The sequence below is a fragment of the Oncorhynchus kisutch genome, linkage group LG24 (genome assembly GCF_002021735.2).
Source record: "Oncorhynchus kisutch isolate 150728-3 linkage group LG24, Okis_V2, whole genome shotgun sequence".
Lineage (NCBI taxonomy): Eukaryota > Metazoa > Chordata > Actinopteri > Salmoniformes > Salmonidae > Oncorhynchus > Oncorhynchus kisutch.
In genome coordinates, this window is record NC_034197.2 from 39,840,427 (window position 1) to 39,863,965 (window position 23,539).

The 23,539-nt window shown below is 43.8% G+C and overlaps 1 protein-coding gene across 2 annotated transcripts; it reads right to left on the bottom strand.

Moving 5' to 3' along the window:
* Positions 1–9,974: 9,974 nt before the first annotated feature.
* LOC109875705 (aerolysin-like protein) lies at positions 9,975–11,909 on the bottom strand. Of its 2 annotated transcripts, XM_020468127.2 has the most exons (4): positions 11,844–11,909; positions 11,545–11,562; positions 10,761–11,265; positions 9,975–10,469 (listed from the first exon to the last, which is right to left on the bottom strand). In XM_020468127.2, exons 3-4 carry the CDS (start codon positions 11,241–11,243, stop codon positions 10,020–10,022), a joined length of 933 nt encoding a protein of 310 aa, XP_020323716.2. In that variant the 5' UTR covers positions 11,244–11,265; positions 11,545–11,562; positions 11,844–11,909; the 3' UTR covers positions 9,975–10,019. The 2 variants fall into 2 exon arrangements, with proteins under 2 accessions (XP_020323716.2, XP_020323715.2); XM_020468126.2 differs by having other exon boundaries at positions 10,761–11,562; positions 11,844–11,887.
* Between the last annotated feature and the right edge of the window lie 11,630 nt (positions 11,910–23,539).

A 23,539-nucleotide genomic window follows, 5' to 3' on the forward strand; every position in this document is an offset into this window, starting at 1 on the left:
ACCACCATTGTGGATGACGAAATCTATTGTCCCAAAGTCCATTTATTGCATGTTAATGTTCTCCATAATGAGATGACAACGGAATTTTGTCTGCTGCCTTAGATTACCTAAACTAACCCATACCCCTGCACATTGACTCTGTACCAGTGCCCGTGACCTTTTTATATAGCCTCATTATTATTTTAATGTGTTACTATTTTCCTTTTTTTTGTTTTGCTAATTTGTCTTACTTTAAAACTCTGCTATGCTGGAGAATCATTCATAAGTATTTCACAGTAAGGTGCATTACCTGTTGTATTCAGCAAATGTGACAAATATTATTTTATTTTATTTATTTGAACATCAAAGAGAACATCCTGTTGGACACTACACAACTTTTAAAATTCTAACATTGCTGAGCCTCTCATATTAAACAATCTTTCCTGAATTTTGTGTGTCGCCAATGTAGCGGTTCTAAACGACGTGACAGACTACAATGTGATTAGATTTACCTTAGCTGCGAGCTGTAGCTCAAACAGACTCAAACGTACAGACTCTTGCCATACAGAGTTGAAATATCTAGCCAACATTTTGAATTGTATAACATTGCTTTTGAACTTCAGAGCTTCAATGCCATATAACTCTCCTTCCATGGCCTCCAACTGCTCTTAAATGCAAGAAAAACTAAATATATGCTCATCAACCGATCGCTGCCCTCAAATACATAGGTGTCTGGTTAGATTGTTAACTCTCTTTCCAGACTCACATTAAACATCTCCAATCCAAAATGAAAGGTAGAATCTTTCACTCATGCTGCCAAACATACCCTCATAAAACTGACTATCCTACCATTCTTGACATATAATTTACAAAATGGCCTACAACACTCTACTCAGCAAATTGGATGTAGTCTATCACAGTGCCATCTGTTTTGTCACTGAAGCCCCATATATTATCCACCACTGCGACCTGTATGCTCTCGTTGGCTGACCGTCGCTACATATTCGTCGCCAAACGCACTGGCTCCAGGTCATCTATAAGTCTTTGCTAGGTAAAGCCCCGCCTTATCTCAGCTCACTGGTCACCATAGCAACACCCACCTGTAGCACGTGCTCCAGCAGGTATATTTCACTGGTCATCCCCAAAGCCAACACCTCTTTGGCCGCGTTTCCTTCCACTTCTCTGCCGCCAATGTCTGGAACGAATTGCAAGAATTACTGAGGCTGGAGACTTATATCTGCCTCACTAACTTTACGCATCAGCTGTCAGAGCAGCTTACCAATCACTGTACCTGTACACAGCGCATCTGTAAATAGCATACCCAACTACCTCATCCCCATACTGTCATTTTTTTATGCTCTTTTGCACCCCAGTATCTCTGCTTGCACATCATCATCTACACATCTTTAACTCCCAACGTTTAATTTCCAAAATGTTGCCACTATGGCCTATTAACCTTATTACGTTTGCACACACTGTAAATAGATTTTTCTATTGTGTTATTGACTGTACATGTGTTTATCCCATGTGTAACTCTATGTTGTTGTTTTTGTTGCACTGCTTTGCTTTATCTTGGCCAGGTCGCAGTTGTAAATGAGAACACAAGGTGTCTACAAGGTGTCAAAAGCGTTCCATTGGGTTGCTGGCTAATGTTGACTCCAATGTTTCCCACAGTTGTAAATCAAATCAAATCAAATCAAATGTTATTTGTTACATACACATGGTTAGCAGATGTTAATGCGAGTGTAGCGAAATGCTTGTGCTTCTAGTTCCGACAATGCAGTAATAACCAACAAGTAATCTAACTAACAATTCCAAAACTACTGTCTTATACACACAAGTGTAGGGGGATAAAGAATATGTACATAAAGAATTATGAATGAGTGATGGTACAGAGCGGCATAGGCAAGATGCAGTAGATGGTATCGAGTACAGTATATACATATGAGATGAGTATGTAAACAAAGTGGCATAGTTAAAGTGGCTAGTGATACATGTATTACATAAAGATGCTGTAGATGATATAGAGTACAGTATATACGTATACATATGAGATGAATAATGTAGGGTATGTAAACATTATATTAGGTAGCATTGTTTAAAGTGGCTAGTTTTATATTTTACATCATTTCCCATCAATTCCCATTATTAAAGTGGCTGGAGTTGAGTCTGTATATTGGCAGCAGCCACTCAATGTTAGTGGTGGCTGTTTAACAGTCTGATGGCCTTGAGATAGAAGCTGTTTTTCAGTCTCTCGGTCCCAGCTTTGATGCACCTGTACTGACCTCGCCTTCTGGATGATAGCGGGGTGAACAGGCAGTGGCTCGGTTGGTTGTTGTCCTTGATGATCTTTATGGCCTTCCTGTTACATTGAGTGGTGTAGGTGTCCTGGAGGGCAGGTAGTTTGCCCCCGGTGATGCGTTGTGCAGACCTCACGACCCTCTGGAGAGCCTTGCGGTTGTGGGCGGAGCAGTTGCCGTACCAGGCGGTGGTACAGCCCGCCAGGATGCTCTCGATGGTGCATCTGTAGAAGTTTGTGAGTGCTTTTGGTGACAAGCCGAATTTCTTCAGCCTCCTGAGGTTGAAGAGGCGCTGCTGCGCCTTCTTCACGATGCTGTCTGTGTGGGTGGACCAATTCAGTTTGTCTGTGATGTGTATGCCGAGGAACTTAAAACTTGCTACCCTCTCCACTACTGTTCCATCGATGTGGATAGGGGGGTGTTCCCTCTGCTGTTTCCTGAAGTCCACAATCATCTCCTTAGTTTTGTTGACGTTGAGTGTGAGGTTATTTTCCTGACACCACACTCCGAGGGCCCTCACCTCACCACCTTGATGATTGAGTTGGAGGCGTGCGTGGCCACGCAGTCGTGGGTGAACAGGGAGTACAGGAGAGGGCTCAGAACGCACCCTTGTGGGGATCAGCGGATCAGTGTTGAGGATCAGCGGGGTGGAGATGTTGTTGCCTACCCTCACCACCTGGGGACGGCCCGTCAGGAAGTCCAGTACCCAGTTGCAAAGGGCGGGGTCGAGACCCAGGGTCTCGAGCTTGATGACGAGCTTGGAGGGTACTATGGTGTTAAATGCCGAGCTGTAGTCGATGAACAGCATTCTCACATAGGTATTCCTCTTGTCCAGATGGGTTAGGGCAGTGTGCAGTGTGGTTGAGATTGCATCGTCTGTGGACCTATTTGGGCGGTAAGCAAATTGGAGTGTGTCTAGGGTGTCAGGTAGGGTGGAGGTGATATGGTCCTTGACTAGTCTCTCAAAGCACTTCATGATGTCGGAAGTGAGTGCTACGGGGCAGTAGTTGTTTAGCTCAGTTACCTTAGCTTTCTTGGGAACAATGGTGGCCCTCTTGAAGCATGTGGGAACAGCAGACTGGGATAGGGATTGATTGAATATGTCCGTAAACACACCAGCCAGCTGGTCTGCGCATGCTCTGAGGGCGCGGCTGGGGATGCCGTCTGGGCCTGCAGCCTTGCGAGGGTTAACACGTTTAAATGTTTTACTCACCTCGGCTGCAGTGAAGGAGAGGCCGCATGTTTTGGTTGCAGGCCGTGTCAGTGGCACTGTATTGTCCTCAAAGCGGGCAAAAAAAGTGATTTAGTCTGCCTGGGAGCAAGACATCCTGGTCCGTGACGGGGCTGGTTTTCATTTTGTAATCCGTGATTGACTGTAGACCCTGCCACATACCTCTTGTGTCTGAGCCGTTGAATTGAGATTCTACTTTGTCTCTGTACTGACGCTTAGCTTGTTTGATTGCCTTGCGGAGGGAATAGCTACACTGTTTGTATTCGGTCATATTTCCGGTCACCTTGCCCTGATTAAAAGCAGTGGTTCGGGTGTTTTCAGTTTCACGCGAATGCTGCCATCAATTCACGGTTTCTGGTTTGGGAATGTTTTAAACGTTGCTATGGGAACGACATCTTCAACGCACGTTCTAATGAACCCGCACACCGAATCAGCGTATTCGTCAATGTTGTTGTCTGACACAATACGAAACATATCCCAGTCCACGTGATGGAAGCAGTCTTGGAGTGTGGAATCAGATTGGTCGGACCAGCGTTGGACAGACCTCAGCGTGGGAGCTTCTTGTTTTAGTTTCTGTCTGTAGGCAGGGATCAACAAAATGAAGTCGTGGTCAGCTTTTCTGAAAGGAGGGCAGGGCAGGGCCTTATATGCGTTGCGTAAGTTAGAATAGCAGTGATCCAAGGTTTTGCCAGCCCTGGTTGCGCAATCGATATGCTGATACAATTTAGGGAGTCTTGTTTTCAGATTAGCCTTGTTAAAATCCCCAGCTACAATGAATGCAGCCTCAGGATGTATGGATTCCAAATTGCAAAGAGTCAAATAAAGTTTGTTCAGAGCCATCGATGTCTCTGCTTGGGGGGGAATATATATGATTATAATCGAAGAGAATTCTGTGACGATAATCGAAGAGAATTCCCTTGGTAGATAATGCGGTCGACATTTGATTGTGAGGAATTCTAAATCAGGTGAACAGAAGGACTTGAGTTCCTGTATGCTTTTGTGACCACACCACGTCTCGTTAGCCATAAGGCATACGCCCCCGCCCCTCTTCTTACCAGAAAGATGTTTGTTTCTGTCGGCGCGATGCGTGGAGAAACCAGCTGGCTGCACCGACTCCGATAGCGTCTCTCCAGTGAGCCATGTTTCCGTGAAGCAAAGAACGTTACAGTCTCTGATGTCCCTCTGGAAGGCTACCCTTGCTCGGATTTCACCAACCTTGTTGTCAAGAGACTGGACATTGGCGAGATGGATACTGGGGAGTGGTGCACGATGAGCCCGTCTCCGGAGTCTGACCAGAATACCGCTACGTTTCCCTCTTTTACGAAGTCGTTTTTTGGGTCGCCGGCTGTGATCCATTCCGTCGTCCTGGGTGAAAGGCAGAACACAGGATCCGCTTCGCAAAAGTCATATTCTTGGTCGTACTGATGGTGAGTTGACGCTGCTCTTATATTCAGTAGTTATTCCCGACTGTATGTAATGAAACCTAAGATGACCTGGGGTACTAATGTAAGAAATAACACGTAAAAAAAAAAAAACTGCATAGTTTCCTAGGAACGCGAAGCGAGGCGGCCATCTCTGTCGGCGCCGGAAGTATGTATCAAGATGGCTCAATGTCGTTTGGATGGTGGACAATTCTTGACACACACGGGAAACTGTTGAGCATGAAAAACCCAGCAGTATTGCAATTCCCTGTTCAAAGGCACTTAAAAATGTTGTCTTTCCCATTCACCCTCTGAATGGCACACATACAAAATCCATGTCTAAATTGTCTCAAGGCTTAAAAATCCTTATTTAGGCTGTCTCCCCTTCATCTACACTGATTGAAGTGGATTTAACAATTGACATCAATAAAGGATCATAGCTTTCACCTTGATTCACCTGGTAAGTCTGTGTCACGGAAAGAGCAGGTGTTCTTAATGTTTTGTGCACTCAGTGTATGTGTTACTTTTCACACACACAATAGATAAGATACAGTGTATTCGGAAAGACAATACCCCATAATGACAAAGCAAAAACTGTATTTTTAGAAATTTTGGCAAACGTTATAAAAAACTGAAATATCACATTTACATAAATATCCAGACCCTTTACTCAGTACTTTGTTGAAGCACCTTTGGCGGCGATTACAGCCTCAAATCTTCTTGCTACATGTAAGGGATTTCTTCCATTGACGGAGAGGCGGACCAAAGCGCAGCGTGGTTATTTTGATTCATGCTTTAATAAATCACTTCACATGAACAAACTAACAAACTAGCAAGAACCGTGAAAACCCAAAACAGCCCTATCTGGTGCAAAACACAGAGACAGGAACAATCACCCACAAACACACAGTGTCACCCAGGCTACCTAAGTATGATTCTCAATCAGAGACAACTAATGACACCTGCCTCTGATTGAGAACCATACTAGGCCGAAACATAGAAATACCCAAATCATAGAAAAACAAACATATACTGCCCACCCAACTCACACCCTGACCATACTAAATAATGACAAAACAAAGGAAATAAAGGTCAGAACTTGGCACTCATGCATTTGGGGAGTTTCTCCCATTCTTCTCAAGCTCTGTCAGGTTGGATGTGGAGAGTCGCTACACAACTATTTTCAGGTCTCTTCAGAGATGTTCGATCAGATTCAAGACCAGGCTCTGGCTTGGCCACTCTAGGACATTCAGAGCCTCATCCCAAAGCCACTCCAGTGTTGTCTTGGCTGTGTGCTTAGGTATGTTGTACGTTGGAATGTGAACCTTTGCCTCCGTCTGAGGTCCTGAGCGTCCTCAAGCAGGTTTTCATCAAAGATCTCTCTGTACTTTGCTCTGTTCATCTTTCCCTCGATCCTGACTAGTCTCCTAGTCCTTGCCGCTGAAAAATATTCCCACAGCATGATGCTGTCAACACCATGCTTCACCGTTGGGATGGTGCCAGGTTTGCTCCAGACTTGATGCTTGACATTCAGGCCAAAGAGTTCAATCTTTGTTTCATCAGACCAGAGAGTCTTGTCACCTCTCTGACCAAGGCCCTTCTCTCCTGATTGCTCAGTGTGGCCTTCCATTTAAGAGGCCACTGTGTTCTTGGGGACCTTCAATGCTGCAGAAATATTTTGGTACCCTTCTCCAGATCTGTGCCTCGAAGCATTCCTGTCTCGGAGGTCTACGGACAATTCCTTTGACCTCATGGCTTGGTTTTTGCTCTGACATGTACTGTCAACTACGGGACCGTGTATACACAGGTGTGTGCCTTTCCACATCATGTCTAATCTATTTAATTACCCACATGGTAGAAACATCTCCAAGGATGATCGATTGAAACAGGACGCAACTGAGCTCAATTTCGACACTCATAGCAAAGGGTACTGAATACTTACGTAAATGAGCTATTTCTGTTTTTTATTTTTTATTTGCAAACATTTCAAAAAACCTGTTTTCGCTTTGTCATTATGGGGTATTGTGGGGTATTATGGGGTATTGTTCTCCGCCAGGCTATCCCTTCTCCTCTGATGCCAGGTATCGTAAGCCATAGCCCTCCTGATGAGCAAAAAAATAATTGAATAAATTTTAGAACAAGGCTGCTGTAAGGTTCTGTATTAATTTTCTTAGTCAACATTGTGTTCTGTTTCTTTGTATTCTTGAACGTAGCCCTGTCTTTCATTTTTTTGTTCATTGATTTCACCTGTGTTTGTTACTGACCTGGTCTCATCAGCTCCTTATTTGTGCCTTTGTGAGGTATTGTTCGTTTTGACTCTACTAAGCCTTTTCCTAGCTCTTTTGTCAGAACTTGTTATAGCCTTCAATCCTAGCTTTGATTCATCTGCCTGTTTGTCTACCTGTGTATGACCATTGCCTGCGACCACGATTCCTGCCTTCTGCAAGCGGAAATAAACACCTGCCACGCTCTACACGTGAATCTACACCTTTTTCTCCCTGAGTGTTCATTACAGCTGTAACATAACATATGTGGGAAAGGCAAATCTATAGATTTCATTTGACTGGGAATACAGATCTGTTGCGACACTGTTGCGACATGGAGCCGTGCATTATCATATTTTTATATTTTTTTTATTTAACCTTTATGTTACTAGGCAAGTCAGTTAAGAGCCGTTAAATTCTTATTTAAGATGACGGCCTAACCTGGGCGACGCTGGGACAATTGTGCGCCAATTGTGATACAGCCTGGATTCGAACCAGGGACTGTAGTGACACCTCTTGCACTGAGATGCAGTGCCCTCGACCGCTGCTCCACTTGGGAGCCCGAATGTTGAAACGCGAGTTGATGCGGGCGGATGAATGGCACGACAATGGGCCTCAGGATCTAGTCACTTTATCTCTGTGCATTCAAATTGCCATCAATAAAGTGTAATTGTACTTGTTGTCCCTAGTTTCTGCCTGCCCATGACATAATCACACTGCCACCATGGGGAACTCTGTTCATTACATTGACATCAACAAACCGCGTGCCCACATGAATCCATAGACATAGTCTGTGGATGTGAGGCTGGTTGGACGTAGTGACAAATTCTCTTTTAACGACATGGTAGAAAAATATACATTAAAACCTCTTGCCGCACAGATCCCTTTAGCGGGATCATTTTCGTCTACATCCGGTGAATTGAATATTGAATTTTCATGAAATCACAAGTGCAATACACTAAAACACAGCGTGACTTGTTGTTAATCCAGCCGGCGTGTCAGATTTCAAAAATACTTTACGGTGAAAGCAAACCATGAGATTATTTGAGGACAGCTCTCAGGCTACCGTAGGTAGCATTACAAACAGCTAGCAGCAAAGTAGATTGGTCACGAAAGTCAGAAAAGCAATCAAATTAATCACTTACCTTTAATGATCTTCCTATGTTTGCACTCACGAGACTCCCATTTACACAATACATGTTTGTTTTGTTCGATAAAGATTCTCTTTATGTCCAAAAACCTTCATTTGGTTGGCGCATTTTGTTCAGTAAGCCACAGGCTCGAGCGGTCACGACGGGCAGAAGAAAATTCCAAATAGCATCCGTAAAGTTCGAAACGTGTCAAACGTTTTTTTATAATCAATCGTCAGGTTGTTTTTACAATACATAATCGATAATATTTCAACCGACGGTAGCCATTTCAATAGAAGAGAGAAAGAAAAGGTCTCGCTCCCGGCACGCGCGCATGCACAAATCTGAGGACATCTGGCTATCCACTGACGCGATGTGATCATTCTCGCTCATTTTTTCAGAATAAAAGCCTGAAACGATGTCTAAAGACTGTTCACACCTTGTGGAAGCCATAGGGAAAGGAATCTGGTTGATATCCCTTTAAATGGGTTGGCTTGCAATGGAAAAGAGTAGTTTCAGAATAACAGCACTTCCTGGATGGATTTTCCTCAGGTTTTGCCTGCCATATCAGTTCTGTTATACTCACAGACAATATTTTGTTGAGTGTTTATCATAATCTGCAAATTATATGCATATTCTAGCTTCTGGGCCTGAGAAATAGACAGTTTACTTTGGGCACGTTTTTCATCCAAACATCAAATTACTGCCCCCTAGCCTAAAGAGGTTAAATTCCTCGGCAACAGCTCGTGTGAACATTCCTGCGTTCAGCATGTGAAATGGCATTCTTCCTCAACTTCATAGATCTGTGGTATTGTATTCTGCACATTTTAGAGTGGCCATTTATTGTTGCCAGCACAATGTTCTCCTGTGTAATGCTTTTTAATCAGCTTCTTGATATGCCACACCTGTCAGGTGGATGGATTATCTTGGCAAAGGGAAAATGCAAAACAGCGACTTGAGAGAAATACTTGTTTTATTTCAGGTCATGAAACCAACACTTTACATGGTGATATATATTGTTCAGTGTATTCCCCCAGGTGCTCCAGCATCAAAAGGTAACTTAATTAATTCCACGATTTGCATGTTTAGTAACTTTTCAGTTAAAGACCCAATGCTCTAACCACTGAGCTACCTGCTGCCCCAGAGGGACTAGAATTACAACAGAAATGCTGTTAGTTGCAGCTGAGATGCTGCTTGTATTCTACACAATAGGTAGTCCAATATTTACATGTATTTTGAGTTCGGGGGAAATGTATTTAATTATTAACAGATGTGAGTAGCGTGAATGTGCGCGTGACTGCATGTGTTATTCATAAAGAATTTGTTAAAAAGAGAGCTCAATGTAATGATAATTACAATATTTGTGAATGTTATGAAACGTCAACTATACTGGAGTGAAGGCAAACACACAAGACATCTTTCACGAAATCAAATTATCGTTAAATAACATTGTGTTTATGGTAAATGGGGGTCTAACCATAAAACATTTTGAAATGAATGTTGTGTTATTAAAATGTCATTGGACACAAGTCACCGGATCGTAGGAAAGATCCACCTATTGTTATACCCTCTGCTGAGACAGAAAACGGGGTCCAATTAGAAGCACTCAAAGATAATCACAGAAAAAGGCACAAAGAATCAGTCATGTATCAATTTCTATCACTGCACTTTTTATTCAAAAAGTCACACTTGACTCATCTCTCCTTTCTGGATAACCTCAATGAAGTGTAAGCCACACCAGTGTAGATGCCTTTGGATGGGAAGACCAGCTGACTGCCATTCATGCAGGTGACTTTCACTTTGGCCCTGTAGTCGAGGTCGATATTTGCTTTCCACATTGTGATCTCAACATCCATGATCTTCCCTGGTGGGATCTTCACGTTGATGGTACCTGATTCTGTTATGGTCTCGGTCTTCTGCAGGCTGGTGGATTGCTCCACTCCCACGGTCAAGCTGAACCCTGATGACACCTCGACCAGATCTGGGATCCCTGCTTTGACCGACACATTCAAGGTGAATTCTATTTTGTTGCTGACGGACCAGGAGGAAGTCTTGGTCAGCGTCTTGATGTATGTAATGGACTTTTCTAGAACCAAGGAGGTGTAGTTCTGGTGACACACAGATGTCACATATTCTTGGGTCACCTAAAATGAACACAAAGATCATTTATTAACTGATTAAAAAAAATTAAAAGCCAACAATAACGTGTGTGTGTGTGTGTGTGTGTGTGTGTGTGTCTGCCATCTTGGACTGTTGTTGCTATTTTACTGACCAAGGCCAATTAAACATAAGGCATGACTGTCCTAGAAATGAGATCCCTGACGAAGGTCAACCCCCATATTGGATTACATATTTTAAAGTGGACAGCCTCCTTGATGTTAGTGCGTCGGTAGAGTATTCCTGAGCTGTCTACACACGTCTATGGAAGAGCTCACCTGGGGTTTATAGAGGGACAGGGTGGGATACTCCATGTCAGTCATTACGGACGACTTGATGGTTTTGATGAAGAGGAAGCCCATGCAGTCGATGTCCGAGCCAGACCTGCCCTGCAGCCCCAGGCAGATTCCAGAACCCACATCTATGGTGTACTCAATCTTCAGTGGCCAGCTGGTCATTTTTTCAAAGAACTCCCGGTTCTGACTCGTCATGAATTTGATGGCACCCAGACGTGTGCCTGCGCCGTTACCCCACAGAGACAGCTTGGTGATGCGCTCGCCGAGGTTGAACTCAAATGCATTGAAAGTGTTCGCATCTCCAAAAGTCGCTCCTTTCCCGTCGGTCAGCTCCACCCGCACAGCTTTCACCTGCGAGCTTCCCACCGCCACTCCGATCTTCTTGATGGTGGCACCGTTGTCCATGCCATGGAATTCAAATGGACTGCCTCCTCCACCACCGATCAAATGCAGTGTGGTTGCCATGTGTGTGCGCGCGTCACGTAACCTCAGATACAAATTTGTACATATCAATTTAAGAAGCCTCCAACTCAAAGGAACTGATTCAGACATTCAAAGCCACAGAGTCCCTCTCCTACTCCCAGCACGTCTCACGCTACCTCCTGCGGTTTCTTCCTGATCAACTTGGTGACTTGTGTATTGAAACACGGTGTAAGTGAGCACGGCTAAAATGTATTCTGATGTTGCTATATTTACAAAGAATCAGGAATATGAATGTTGCAGATTCCACTTCAGAATGTGAGTTGGTTATGGCGCTGGAACTCACCTTTCCGCTTTGAAAAACCTGAAATAAAAGATTGAATTTGATTGTATTACAATATTCATTAACACAGGCTACATTATTCACAGGTATGCATTAATATATTATGACCCGGTCTAATATAGAACAGGGTCTGTCAACCTTTTAAAGCATCTGTCCAATGATTTAGTCAAGTAACACCTAAAACATGACTCAATAATAAATTAAAGTTTACAATTTCAAAGATCAAAAACAATCCTTTTGACAGACGTCTGCAGGACAAGCAACAAAATACTTTACAATATACAACAAAACACAGGACATACCAAGACGCTCTCCCTGAGCAACACAGGACATCAAAGAAGCTCTCTTCCTAACAAAGGAACACTGGCTTATAAAGCTGCAGAAGGAGTTTGTAATTGCCGACAGCTGTATCCCTTAATGAAGAGGGCGGGATCAGAGCTCCAATCTGCACTGGGGCCGACCAATCAGCTGCTTGGGGGAATCCAGGAAGCCATTTCCTGAAATATACATATACACAAACCCACAACACAAAAACTGGGGAACGTAACAGTATTCAATGTTAAGAGACAGCTTGATGTAAAGCACTACATTCAACAGTCTACTCACCTCACCTCACATTTAACATTATACTAACATCATACTTTTGAATTCAAAACAGAACAATAGGAGGCCAAAGTCAACCATGTAAAAACAAGGCAACAGTAAACATATCGTCCCCCATGAATGATGCACTACCGCCTCCTGGGCAAATTGACTTATTGTGTGTTACTAACAAATTGCAGTTAAATACCATAACTCCCACCTTGGGGAAATCAGTGTAATTTTGTAAATTTTGGATCTCTATGGCAAGATGAATCATTCACCCAAGTTTAGTCAAAATCAGCCCAGTGCTCTCTGAGATATCTTGTTTTACTAAAGTACAAACAAACATACCAACAGACGGACGGAGACAGATCGGTAGTCCCCTTCCCAATTTCATCGTGGGGAAAAACAAACCTATACCATGCTTGTTCAGCTAGACTTTATAAGTGATTAAGAAACGGTTTCAGAATATAGGAAACAAAACAATATATATATGTTTTGTTCATTATTTGGTCAAAATAAAATGTTGCTCTCAAATATTTCCTCATATAGCAAGATTAGTTATTTAGGGACATTGTGTAATTACATACAACGATATGCAGGCCTCAGTGTTAAGGATGGCTATAGAAGATAGTAATTGAAGTAAACTGATAGGTCTGATTCAATATGCAATAAACCTGTTTAAGAGTCAAGACTCAGAGTGAAGTTCAATTGTTTAACACCAAAGATGCAACAGCGGAATACGTGTCTCTGGAGTGGAGAAGCACTCTCTTGTATAGCAGCAAAACTCCCCCCACGCCCATACAAAGATATGCATCAGTAGTTTTCTATTGAAATTGACACAAATCCCTTGACCCTGATTAAGACATTGTATTGTGCTAATCATGACAAACGTGTATCAACAGTTTCAACCACTCTTGGTGCCACTTCCTCTTCTTGACATTTGAGCCAGAGAGCATATAGGTGGTTTCCAGTCACTAACCAAAACATGTTCACTAATATGCAACAGCACCTTTCTCTACTCATACTATACACTGTCGTGACGTTGTAATAGTTCATGTGGCGACTGTTGCTCATCGAATGATTATACGTTTCTAATTACGTGATTAACTGAATCAAGCAATTAATAACTCATTAACTTGTGGCACCATGGGAAAACTAGTTTTTATTGAGTTTCCATTCCCCAAATTAACTCAAAGAATATAAAAATATTGATTTTACAACAGCCGCTAATTAACCAGTTGCCTCTATCAGTCTCATAATCTGAACGTCGTATAGCCCTTGAAACTGTACGGACCCGGGTCCCACTAATGAATTCGCACCACACCAATCTTAGTTGAATATTTATTTTCTAAAAAGCTAAAATGATGATAAAAGATACACATAGACAAAACACATTATAGGCTATTGATTAGAACTTAGTATAACGGGCCAACCCACTATGGCGCGTGTTACCCACAATGGGAATTTCAAAAGAGAGAGAACAGAAAGAAGTACACAAGAGAAATATACATTTGGGTGAATTTGTCAGCTATACTATTCTAATCCTAGACTTGCCTCAAACTGCCGCTCTTATGGGTCAGAATATAATGATGTAATTATGTGGGGGTGATCTCCGGGGATTCTCTACGTGGACCGTTCCGTTGTTTGATGACGCACTTCTCCTGAGCACCTCGTTGCTCGTCCTCCCGGTGTCAGTGTCCTTTTTGGCTTAGGAGTCTGTTCCCTCCCCTTTTCTCTGGAAGGGGTATTCTGAGGACAGACAGCTCTGTAGCTCAGAGCTCACAGCATAGGTATGAAACCCTTTAGATACCACGATTCGAAGGGAGATGGAGGCTAGGTGGTTTGATTTGAATTCACCCGCTTAGACACAGCTACTCATCCGTAGCTTGGGTAGAAAAGGATTGGTTGACTTTTTCAGACCCTGCTGCAGCTGGGGGTACATAGTCCTGTTGTAAATTCTATACTCACAGGTTTTATACCCTTGGGTCAGAAGTGGGCGTAGTCGCCTTTAGGGCAATTCTCTGGGCGTACCAAGTTAATGAGGCAAGGGCTAGATTTGAACTAACTTAACATTTCATATCCCCCAAAACATTCTCTTTGATTTGGATATTTTCCATACAACGTATAAACATCAAACATATACTAGGAAAACCCTTCACATTACAATGTTTTCGTAATAACGTCATCTATTAACCTTTAATAACAGAACAAAAATGACATACATTTTCATAGTCCATCTATCGTCATGACCACCATTGTGGCTGACGGGAAACCAGTCCCTTTATTTCATGTTTAATGTTCTGCGACTGGTTCTCCATAGTAACAGGACAAAGGAATTTGTCTGTGGCCTGAGATTTACCAGGGCCGTGAGGAGCCATAAAACCCCCCGCATCATCAGAAACCTAGATCTCTCCTCCTCTGTTGGGGTTGAGAGATAATCTGTAGGGTTGTTGTCTCCTGTAACCTGACCTGATCAAGACAGTCATGACAACACTCTTAGAAAGGTTCTATCTCAAACCTAAAATGGTTCTTTAGCTGTGCCTATAGGAGAACCCTTTGAAGACCCCTTTTTGGTTCCAGGTAGAACGCGTTTGGTTCCAAGTAGAACCCTTTTGAGTTCCATGTTGTAATGGTTCTCTTCATCTGAAGGAGAGGTGGACCAAAGCGCAGCGTGGTGGTTATTCATATTCTTTTAATTTATAAAGAAACTACACATGAGATAACTAACAAAAACAACAAATGTGAGAAAACCTAAAACAGTCCCATCTGGTGCAAAACACAAAGACAGGAACAATCACCCACAAACACACAGTGAAACCCAGGCTACCTAAGTATGATTCTCAATCAGAGACAACTAATGACACCTGCCTCTGATTGAGAACCATACTAGGCCGAAACATAGAAATACCCAAATGATAGAAAAACAAACATAGACTGCCCACCCAACTCACGCCCTGACCATACTAAATAAATACAAAACAAAGGAAATAAAGGTCAGAACGTGACACATGTAGAACCCTTTACACATAGAGTTCTACAAGGAACCCAAAATAGTTCTATCTGTGACCACAAAGGGTTCTACTTGGAATCAAAAAAAATGATCCTATGTGGAGAGTCGGATAACCGTTTTGGAATCCATTTTTCTAAGGCTGTAGTTTTGTTCGTCATAACATCCTATACGTTTAAAGTCTATGCGGTGGAAAATGTGTAGAATAAATACAAATAAAATAAGGGGGTCAAATCTACACTGGAGTTGCTTATCATGACGACATTGAAAATCAATGGCAAAATCAATGGCAAGACTTGAAAATGGATGTTTAGCAATGATCAACAATCAACTTAACAGAGCTTGAAGAATGTTTAAAAAAAGAATGGGCAAATATTGTACAATCCAGGTGTGCTAAGCTCTTAGAGACTTACCCAGAAAGACAGCTGTAATCACCGCCAAATGAGCCTCTACAAAGAATTGACTTAAAAACCTCTTAGGGCTAGGCGGCAGTGTTCGGAAGTTCGAATAAATGATGTGCTCAAAGTAAACTGCCTGTTACTCAGGCCCAGAGGCTAGGATATGCATATAATTGGTAGCATTGGATAGAAATCACTCTGGAGTTTCTTAAACTTTATGTCTGTGAGTATAACAGAACTGATATTGGAGGCGAAAACCCAAGGAAAATCATCCATAATTTTTTTTTTTAGGTCTCTGTACATATCAACACCTGTCTGTGGGATATATAAATAAATAGCTCACAGATTGCAGTTCCTATGGCTTCCACTAGATGTCAACAGTCTTTAGAAAGGGTTTCAGGTGTGTTTTTTGAAAAATGATTTCGTAGTTGTAGTTTTTCATGGTGGCTCTCATTTTGACTGTAGTCTTGTGGTGCGCGTAGATGAGGGTGCGCACCTCATTATTTATCTCCGGTATTGAACATACTACATTCTGTCTTAAATTGTATCATTTAGTCACATATTAGGGTACCTGAGGATTGATTAGAAATGTTGTTTGACCTATTTGGACAAAGTTTATTGGTAACTTTTGGAATTCCTTTGTATGCATGTTGAACTAGTGGAACGGGTGGATTACTGAATCAAACGCGCAAACTAAACTGACTTTTTCTTTGGATATAAAGAAGGACTTTGTTGAACAAAACAACCACTTGTTGTGTAGCTGAGACCCTTGGGATTGCAAACCGAGGAAGATCTTCAAAGGTAAGTGATTTATTTTATCGCTATTTCTGACTTTTGTGACCCCTCTGCTGATTTGCAAAATGTTTTTAATGCTTTTGTGTGCTGGTCCTCAGATAATCGCATGGTATGCTTTCGCCGTGAAGCCTTTTTGAAATCTGACAGTGCGGTTGGATTAACAAGACGTTAAGCTTTTAAATGATGTAGGACACGTGTATATTCATGAATGTTTAATATTACAATTTTGTCTTTGGCGCGCTCTAGCTTCACTGGATGTTGTCGATTTTTGTCGATTTTTGATCCCGAGTTGGGTAAGAACATGGTCCATCTTGTTGAGGTGATGTGAACAAGGAAAGCTAGTGTTTTCAAGCAGAAATGTGCATCCTGTAGCTCTAACTCCAAAAAGTTTGGCGACACTGTAAAGTCCATGGAGAACAAGAGCGCCTCCTCCCAGCTGAGGCTAGGTAACAGGGTCACCACCGATTAATCCATGATAATCGAAAATTTCAACGAGCATTTCTCTACGGCTGGCCATGCTTTCCTCCTGGCTACCCCAACCCCGGCCAACAGCTCTGCACCCCTCGCAGCTACTTGCCCGAGCCTCCCCAGCTTCACCTTCACCCAAATCCAGATAGCAGATGTTCTGACAGAGCTGCAAAACCTGGACCCATACAAATCAGCTGGGCCAGAGAATCTGGACCCTCTCTTTCTAAAATTATCAGCCGTCATTGTTGCAACCCCTAATACCAGTCTAATCAACCTCTCTTTCGTGTCGTCCAAGATCCCTAAAGATTGGAAAGTTGCCACGGTCATCCCCTTCTTCAAAGTGGGTGACACTCTCTCACTGTTATAGACCTATTTCCATCCTGCCCTGCCTTTATGAAGTCTTCGAAAGCCAAGCTAATAAACAGATCACTGACCATTTTGAATGCCACCGTACCTTCTCCGCTGTGCAATCCGGTTTCCGAGCTGGTTTATGGGTGCACCTCAGCCACACTCAAGGCCCTAAACGGACATCATAACCGCCATCGATAAAAGACAGTACTGTTCAGCCGTCTTCATCGACCTGGCCAAGGCTTTCGACTCTGTCAATCACCGTATTCTTATCAGCAGACTCAACAGCCTTGGTTTCTCAAATGACTGCCTCGCCTGGTTCACCAACTACTTCGCAGACAGAGTTCAGTCTGTCAAATCAGAGGGCCTGTTGTCCAGACCTCTGGCAGTCTCTATGGGGGTACCACAGGGTTAAATTCTCGGGCCGACTCTTTTCTCTGTATATATCAATGATGTCTCTCTTGCTGCTGGTGATTCTCTGATCCACCTCTATGCAGATGACACCATTCTGTATACATCTGGCCCCTTCTTTGGTCACTGTGTTAATTAACCTCCAAACGAGCTTCAATGCCATATAACACACCTTCCATGGCATCCAACTGTTCTTAAACGCTAGAAAAACCAAATGCATGCTTTTCAACCATTCGCTGCCCACAGCCGCCCGCCCGACTAGCATCACTACTCTGGACGGTTCTGACCTAGAATATGTGGACAACTACAAATACCTAGGTGTCTGGCTAGACTGTAAACTCTCCTTCCAGACTCACATCAACCATATCCACTCCAAAATCAAATCTAGAATCGGCTTTCTATTCGCCACAAAGCCTCCTTCACTCACGCCACCAGACTTACCCTAGTAAAACTGATTATCCTACCGATCCTCGACTTCGGGGATGTCATCTACAAAATAGCTTCCAATACTGGATGCAGTTTATCACAGTGCCATCCGTTTTGTTAACAAAGCCCCTTATACCACCCAACACTGCGACCTGTATGCTCTAGTCTGCTGGCCCTCGCTAAGTAATTCGTCTCGAGACCCGCTGGCTCCTGGTCATCTAAGTCTATGCTAGGTAAAGCTCTGCCTTATCTCAGCTCACTGGTCACGATAACAACACCCACCTGTAGTATGTGTTCCAGCAGGTATATCTCACTGGTCATCCCCAAAGCAAACACCTCCTTTGGCCGCCTTCCTTCCAGTTCTCTGCTGCCAGTGACTGGAACGAATTGCTAAAATTGCTGAAGCTGGAGACTTATATTTCCCTCACTAATTTTAAACATCAGCTATCTGAGCAGCTAACCGATCGCTGCAGCTGTACATAGTCCACCCAATCTACCTACCTCATCCCCATATTGCTTTTCTTTACCTTTCTGCTCTTTTGCACACCAGTATCACTACTTGCACATCATCATCTGCTCATCTATCACTCCAGTGTTAATCTGCTATAATGTAATTAATTCGCTTCTATGGCCTATTTACTGCCTTACCTCCTCACGCCATTTGCACATACTGTATATAGACTATCTTTTTTCTATTGTGTTATTGACTGTACGCTCGTTTATTCCATGTGTAACTCTGTGTTGTTGTTTGTGTCACGCTGCTTTGTTTTATCTTGGCCAGGTCGCAGGTGTAAATGAGAAATAGTTCTCAACTTGCTTACCTGGATAAATAAAGGTGAAAAAAAATATATTAAAAAAGAGAAGGCACAACATTGTGATCATAGATATTCATATTTAGGGTCTTAAAGCACATAGTTCAAGAATAGGGCAATGCAAATCATGACTACACTACCAATGATGCAGCTGTTGCATTGCTTGCACCGTACAGAGTAGCATCTCATGCAAGTAAAATAAAACCCTTGTATCTACATTCAATAATGAAGTTTGAATGATTCAGGTTTTAGGTGTTACTTGACTAAATCTGAGTGTTAGTTTTAATTGGACACTTGATAAAGTTAACAGACCCTGTTCTATATTAGACACTGTCATAATATATTAATACATACCTGTAAATACTAAAGCCTGTCTTAAAGAATATTGTACTATATTATAATATATTAATACATACCTGTAAATACTAAAGCCTGTCTGAAAGAATATTAGACTATATTATAATATATTAGTACATACATGTGAATAGTGCAGCCTGTCTAAAAGAATATTGTTATATATTAATTAATTTCAATCTTTATTATTTCAGATATTTCAAAGCAGCAACTTTGTTTGGAGAGATTAGTTTTAGCACCATAAACAACCTCATATTCTGATGTAGCATCTATTCCATTCAGACTCACCATTAAAGGGAAGGTTATCATATTCTAATGTAGCATCTGTAACATTCATACACAACAATATGTTTCATTACACATAAGCCACCAAGTTGATCAGGAAGAAACAGCAGGAGGTAGAGTGGGAGGTGCTAGGAGTAAGAGAGTTACTCCATGGTGTTGATCAGGAAGAAGCAGCAGGAGGTAGAGTGGGAGGTACTGGGAGTAGGAGAGGGACTCCATGGTGTTGATCAGGAAGAAACAGCAGGAGGTAGAGTGGGAGGTGCTAGGAGTAAGAGAGTTACTCCATGGTGTTGATCAGGAAGAAACAGCAGGAGGTAGAGTGGGAGGTGGAGCGCTGACCCAGGTGCCATCCTGCTGTTTCTTCCTGATCAACACCATGGAGTCCCTCTCCCACTCCCAGCACCTCCCCACTCTACCTCCTGCTGTTTCTTCCTGATCAACACCATGGAGTCCCTCTCCATACTCGTCCTGAGGTGCGTGTTAGTCGGCTGGTGAAGATTGTGCCCGCCTCACGCACTAGGCCTCCTGTGTACCTACCTAGCCTTGCACGTCTTGTGCCAGTCCTGCTCTCAGGCTCTCCAGTACACCTTCACGGTCCGGTCCATCCTGTGCCACCTTCACACACCAGTCCTCCGGTGGCAGCTCCCCGCACCAGGCTTCCTGTGCGTGTCCTCGGCCCAGTACCACCAGTGCCAGCACCACGCACCAGGCCTTCAGTGCGCCTCGCCTGTTCAGCCCTGCCAGAGCCTTTCTCCTCTCCAGCGCTGTCGGAGTCTCCCGCCTGTTTAGCGCTGTCGGAGTCCCCCGCCTGTTTAGCGCTATCAGAGCCTTCCTCTCCAGCGCTGCCGGAGTCTCCCGCCTGTTTAGCGCTGCCAGAGCCTTCCTCCTCTTCAGCGCTGCCGGAGTCTCCTGCCTGTTCAGCGCAGCCAGAGCTGCCAGTCTGCATGGAGCAGCCAGAGCTGCCAGTCTGCATGGAGCAGCCAGAGCTGCCAGTCTGCATGGAGCAGCCAGAGCTGCCAGTCTGCATGGAGCAGCCAGAGCTGCCTGTCTGCATGGAGCAGCCAGAGCTGCCTGTCTGCATGGAGCAGCCAGAGCAGCTAGAGCCGCCAGTCAGCCAGGATCTTCCAGTCAGCCAGGATCCTCCAGTCAGCCAGGATCTTCCAGATCCGCCATTCAGCCAGGATCCACCATTCAGCCAGGATCCGCCATTCAGCCAGGATCCGCCAGTCAACCAGGATCTGCCGGAACCGGCAGTCAGCCAGGATCTGCCAGAACCACCAGCTAGCCAGGATCTGCCAGAGCCAACTACCTGCCTGAGCTTCCTCTCAGTACTGGGCTTCCCCTCAGTGCTGAGCTTCCCCTCAGTGCCGAGCTTCCCCTCAGTGCCGAGCTTCCCCTCAGTGCCGAGCTTCCCCTCAGTGCCGAGCTTCCCCTCAGTGCCGAGCTTCCCCTCATTCCCGAGCTACCCCTCAGTCCCGAGCTACCCCTCAGTCCCGAGCTACCCCTCAGTCCCGAGCTTCTACCTCAGTCCCGAGCTGCCCCTCAGTCCAGTGGGGTCCTTGGTGAGGGTTATTAGGCCAAGGTCGGTGGCGAGGGTCGCCAATCAAAGGACGCGTTACAGGGGGACTAAGACTTGGTTGGAGTGGGGTCCATGTCCCGAGCCGGAGCCGCCACCATGGACAGACGCCCACCCGGACCCTCCCCTATGGGTTTAAGTGTGCGGCCGGGAGTCCGCACCTTGGGGGGGGGGGAGGGTTCTGTCACGCCCTGGTCTTAGTATTTTGTGTTTTCTTTATTTATTTGGTCAGGCCAGGGTGTGACATGGGTTTATTTTGTGGTGTGTTTGTGTATTGGGGTTTTTCGTAGGTTTTGGGATTGTGGCTTAGTGGGGTGTTCTAGCAAAGTCTATGGTTGCCTGAGGCGGTTCTCAATCAGAGGCAGGTGATTCTCGTTGTCTCTGATTGGGAACCATATTTAGGCAGCCATATTCTTTGAGTGTTTCGTGGGTGATTGTTCCTGTCTCAGTGTTTTGTATTCACCAGATAGGCTGTATAGGTTTTCACGTTCCCGTTTGTTGTTTTGTATTGTTCGTGTTCATCTTTATTAAAGATGTATATTATTAACCACGCTGCATTTTGGTCCGACTCTCTTTCACCCGAAGAAAACCGTAACAAGGATGTAGAGTGGGAGGTGCTGGGAGTAGGAGAGGGACTCCATGGTGTTGATCAGGAGAAACAGCAGGAGGTAGAGTGGGGAGGTGCTGGGAGTAGGAGAGGGACTCCATGGTGTTGATCAGGAAGAAACAGCAGGAGGTAGAGTGGGGAGGTGCTGGGAGTGGGAGAGGGACTCCATGTTGACTGAGGTTCCTAGCTGTGGAGGAAGGAATGGGTGTAACAGATTCCAGGCAAATAAAGATGGAAAGATCAGAGGAGGGTGGAGGACAAGGAGGAGTTAGGAGCAATTCAAGAACGCTTCATTCTCAGTGACCTGAGGATTGTGGAGTGATTTGGTCGCCCTAGACCAGAGCTACAGTCCTCTATTCTTTTCATTCCAATCCCAATCTAGTCCACCTGATTCTAATCCAATCAAATCAAATGTTATTTGTCACATACACATGGTTAGCAGATGTTAATGCAAGTGTAGCGAATTGCTTGTGATTCTAGTTCCGACCATGCAGTAATATCTAACAATTAATCTAACAATTTCACAACACCTACCTTATACACACACAAGTGTAAAGGAATGAATAAGTACATATATGCACTTATGAATATGTACATAAAAATATATATGGATGATATATGGATGAGCGATGGCCGAACGGCATAGGCAAGATGCAGTAGATGGTATAATCAGGTTAGTTACAACTGGGGCTAGAGTGAAAACCAACAGGAGGGTAGCTCTCCAGGAACAGCGTTGAAGAGCCCTGCCCTAGACTGATGTGTTGCTCTACCTCTAGTTCCAACCATGAGTCATTATATCCCTTAGTTATTGATTGATCCTTTTATCTTGTTCTTTAATTTCCTGTTGGTGCTTTGAATGTCTGAATCAGATCTGAGTTTGAGTTGGAGGTTTCTTAAATTTATCTGTACAAATTTGTATTTCAGGTTACGTGACGTACACACACACTTAACATGGCAACCAGACTGCAGTTGATCGGTGGTGGAGGAGGCAGTTCATTTGAATTCCACGGCATGGACAACGGTGCCACCCTCAAGAAGATCGAGATATCAAAGAATGGAGCAAAACGAGCAAAAAGTTGTTGTAGAAGACATGGACTGGTCCAATAATGCATTTCTTATTAGACAAGGAGGTTAATTTGGGAAATCCAAGCAGTGGGGAAGGTGGATTTCAATAAAGGTGACTAGAAGCGGCCTTCTTTTGGTTAATTGTGTCGATGAAGAACAGAATTAACGTACACTGGATCTGGCTAAATTGTCCACGTCAGAAGTAACCTGTATTTGTCTTCGGAGTAGGGCGCCTGCAAAAGGAGTTATAGCTGGAGTCTCCTTGGATATAGATAATGAGTACCTTAGTCAGAAAATCCCAGGAGTGGTCAGTACACGTCACCTGACCCGTATGGTAAATGGAAGGAGGGAGAAATGTCTATCAATATTATTGTTGTTTGAGGAGAACCTACCTGAATATGTGAAGCTTGGATATGTGACATATGCGGTGAGAGCATTTTAGTAGAAACCATTACAGTGTGGGAGCAGTAAAATATATGGTCACGTGTCAAATGTTTGCAGACGGGAGAAGTATGGTATTGAAAATGTTGCAACTGTGGTGGGGATAATACTCAGGACTTACTTGAGTGCCCTGGATCAGGGCTGTACAGTAAATCTCCTATGTTGAGGCGGTGAAGAGAGTGGAAGGGCAAGATGCCACAGTGTTGAAGGTATGGCAGTGGAGGCAGGGCAACCAGTTGCTAATGTTTTAAGTCAATCAAGTGATTTGGATACACTCAATGTGAAGGTGGACTTTGTAGCATTTATAGCCACAGTGATCAATTGTACAGCACAAATGTCCATGAAGTCCAATAATCTGGACATCATTATATCTGCAGCCGAGAAGTTTTTGGGGCTCCAAGACTATTGTCACTATGAAAT

What these genes read in the sequence shown, in the direction of transcription:
- LOC109875705 (XM_020468126.2), bottom strand. Translation starts at nt 11,330, where the DNA reads ATGTCTGAATCAGTTCCTTTGAGTTGGAGGCTTCTTAAATTGATATGT. An exon ending in TGTCCCTCTATAAACCCCAG is followed by an intron (nt 10,470 to 10,760) that starts GTGAGCTCTTCC and finishes TGTTCATTTTAG; the next exon opens with GTGACCCAAGAATATGTGAC.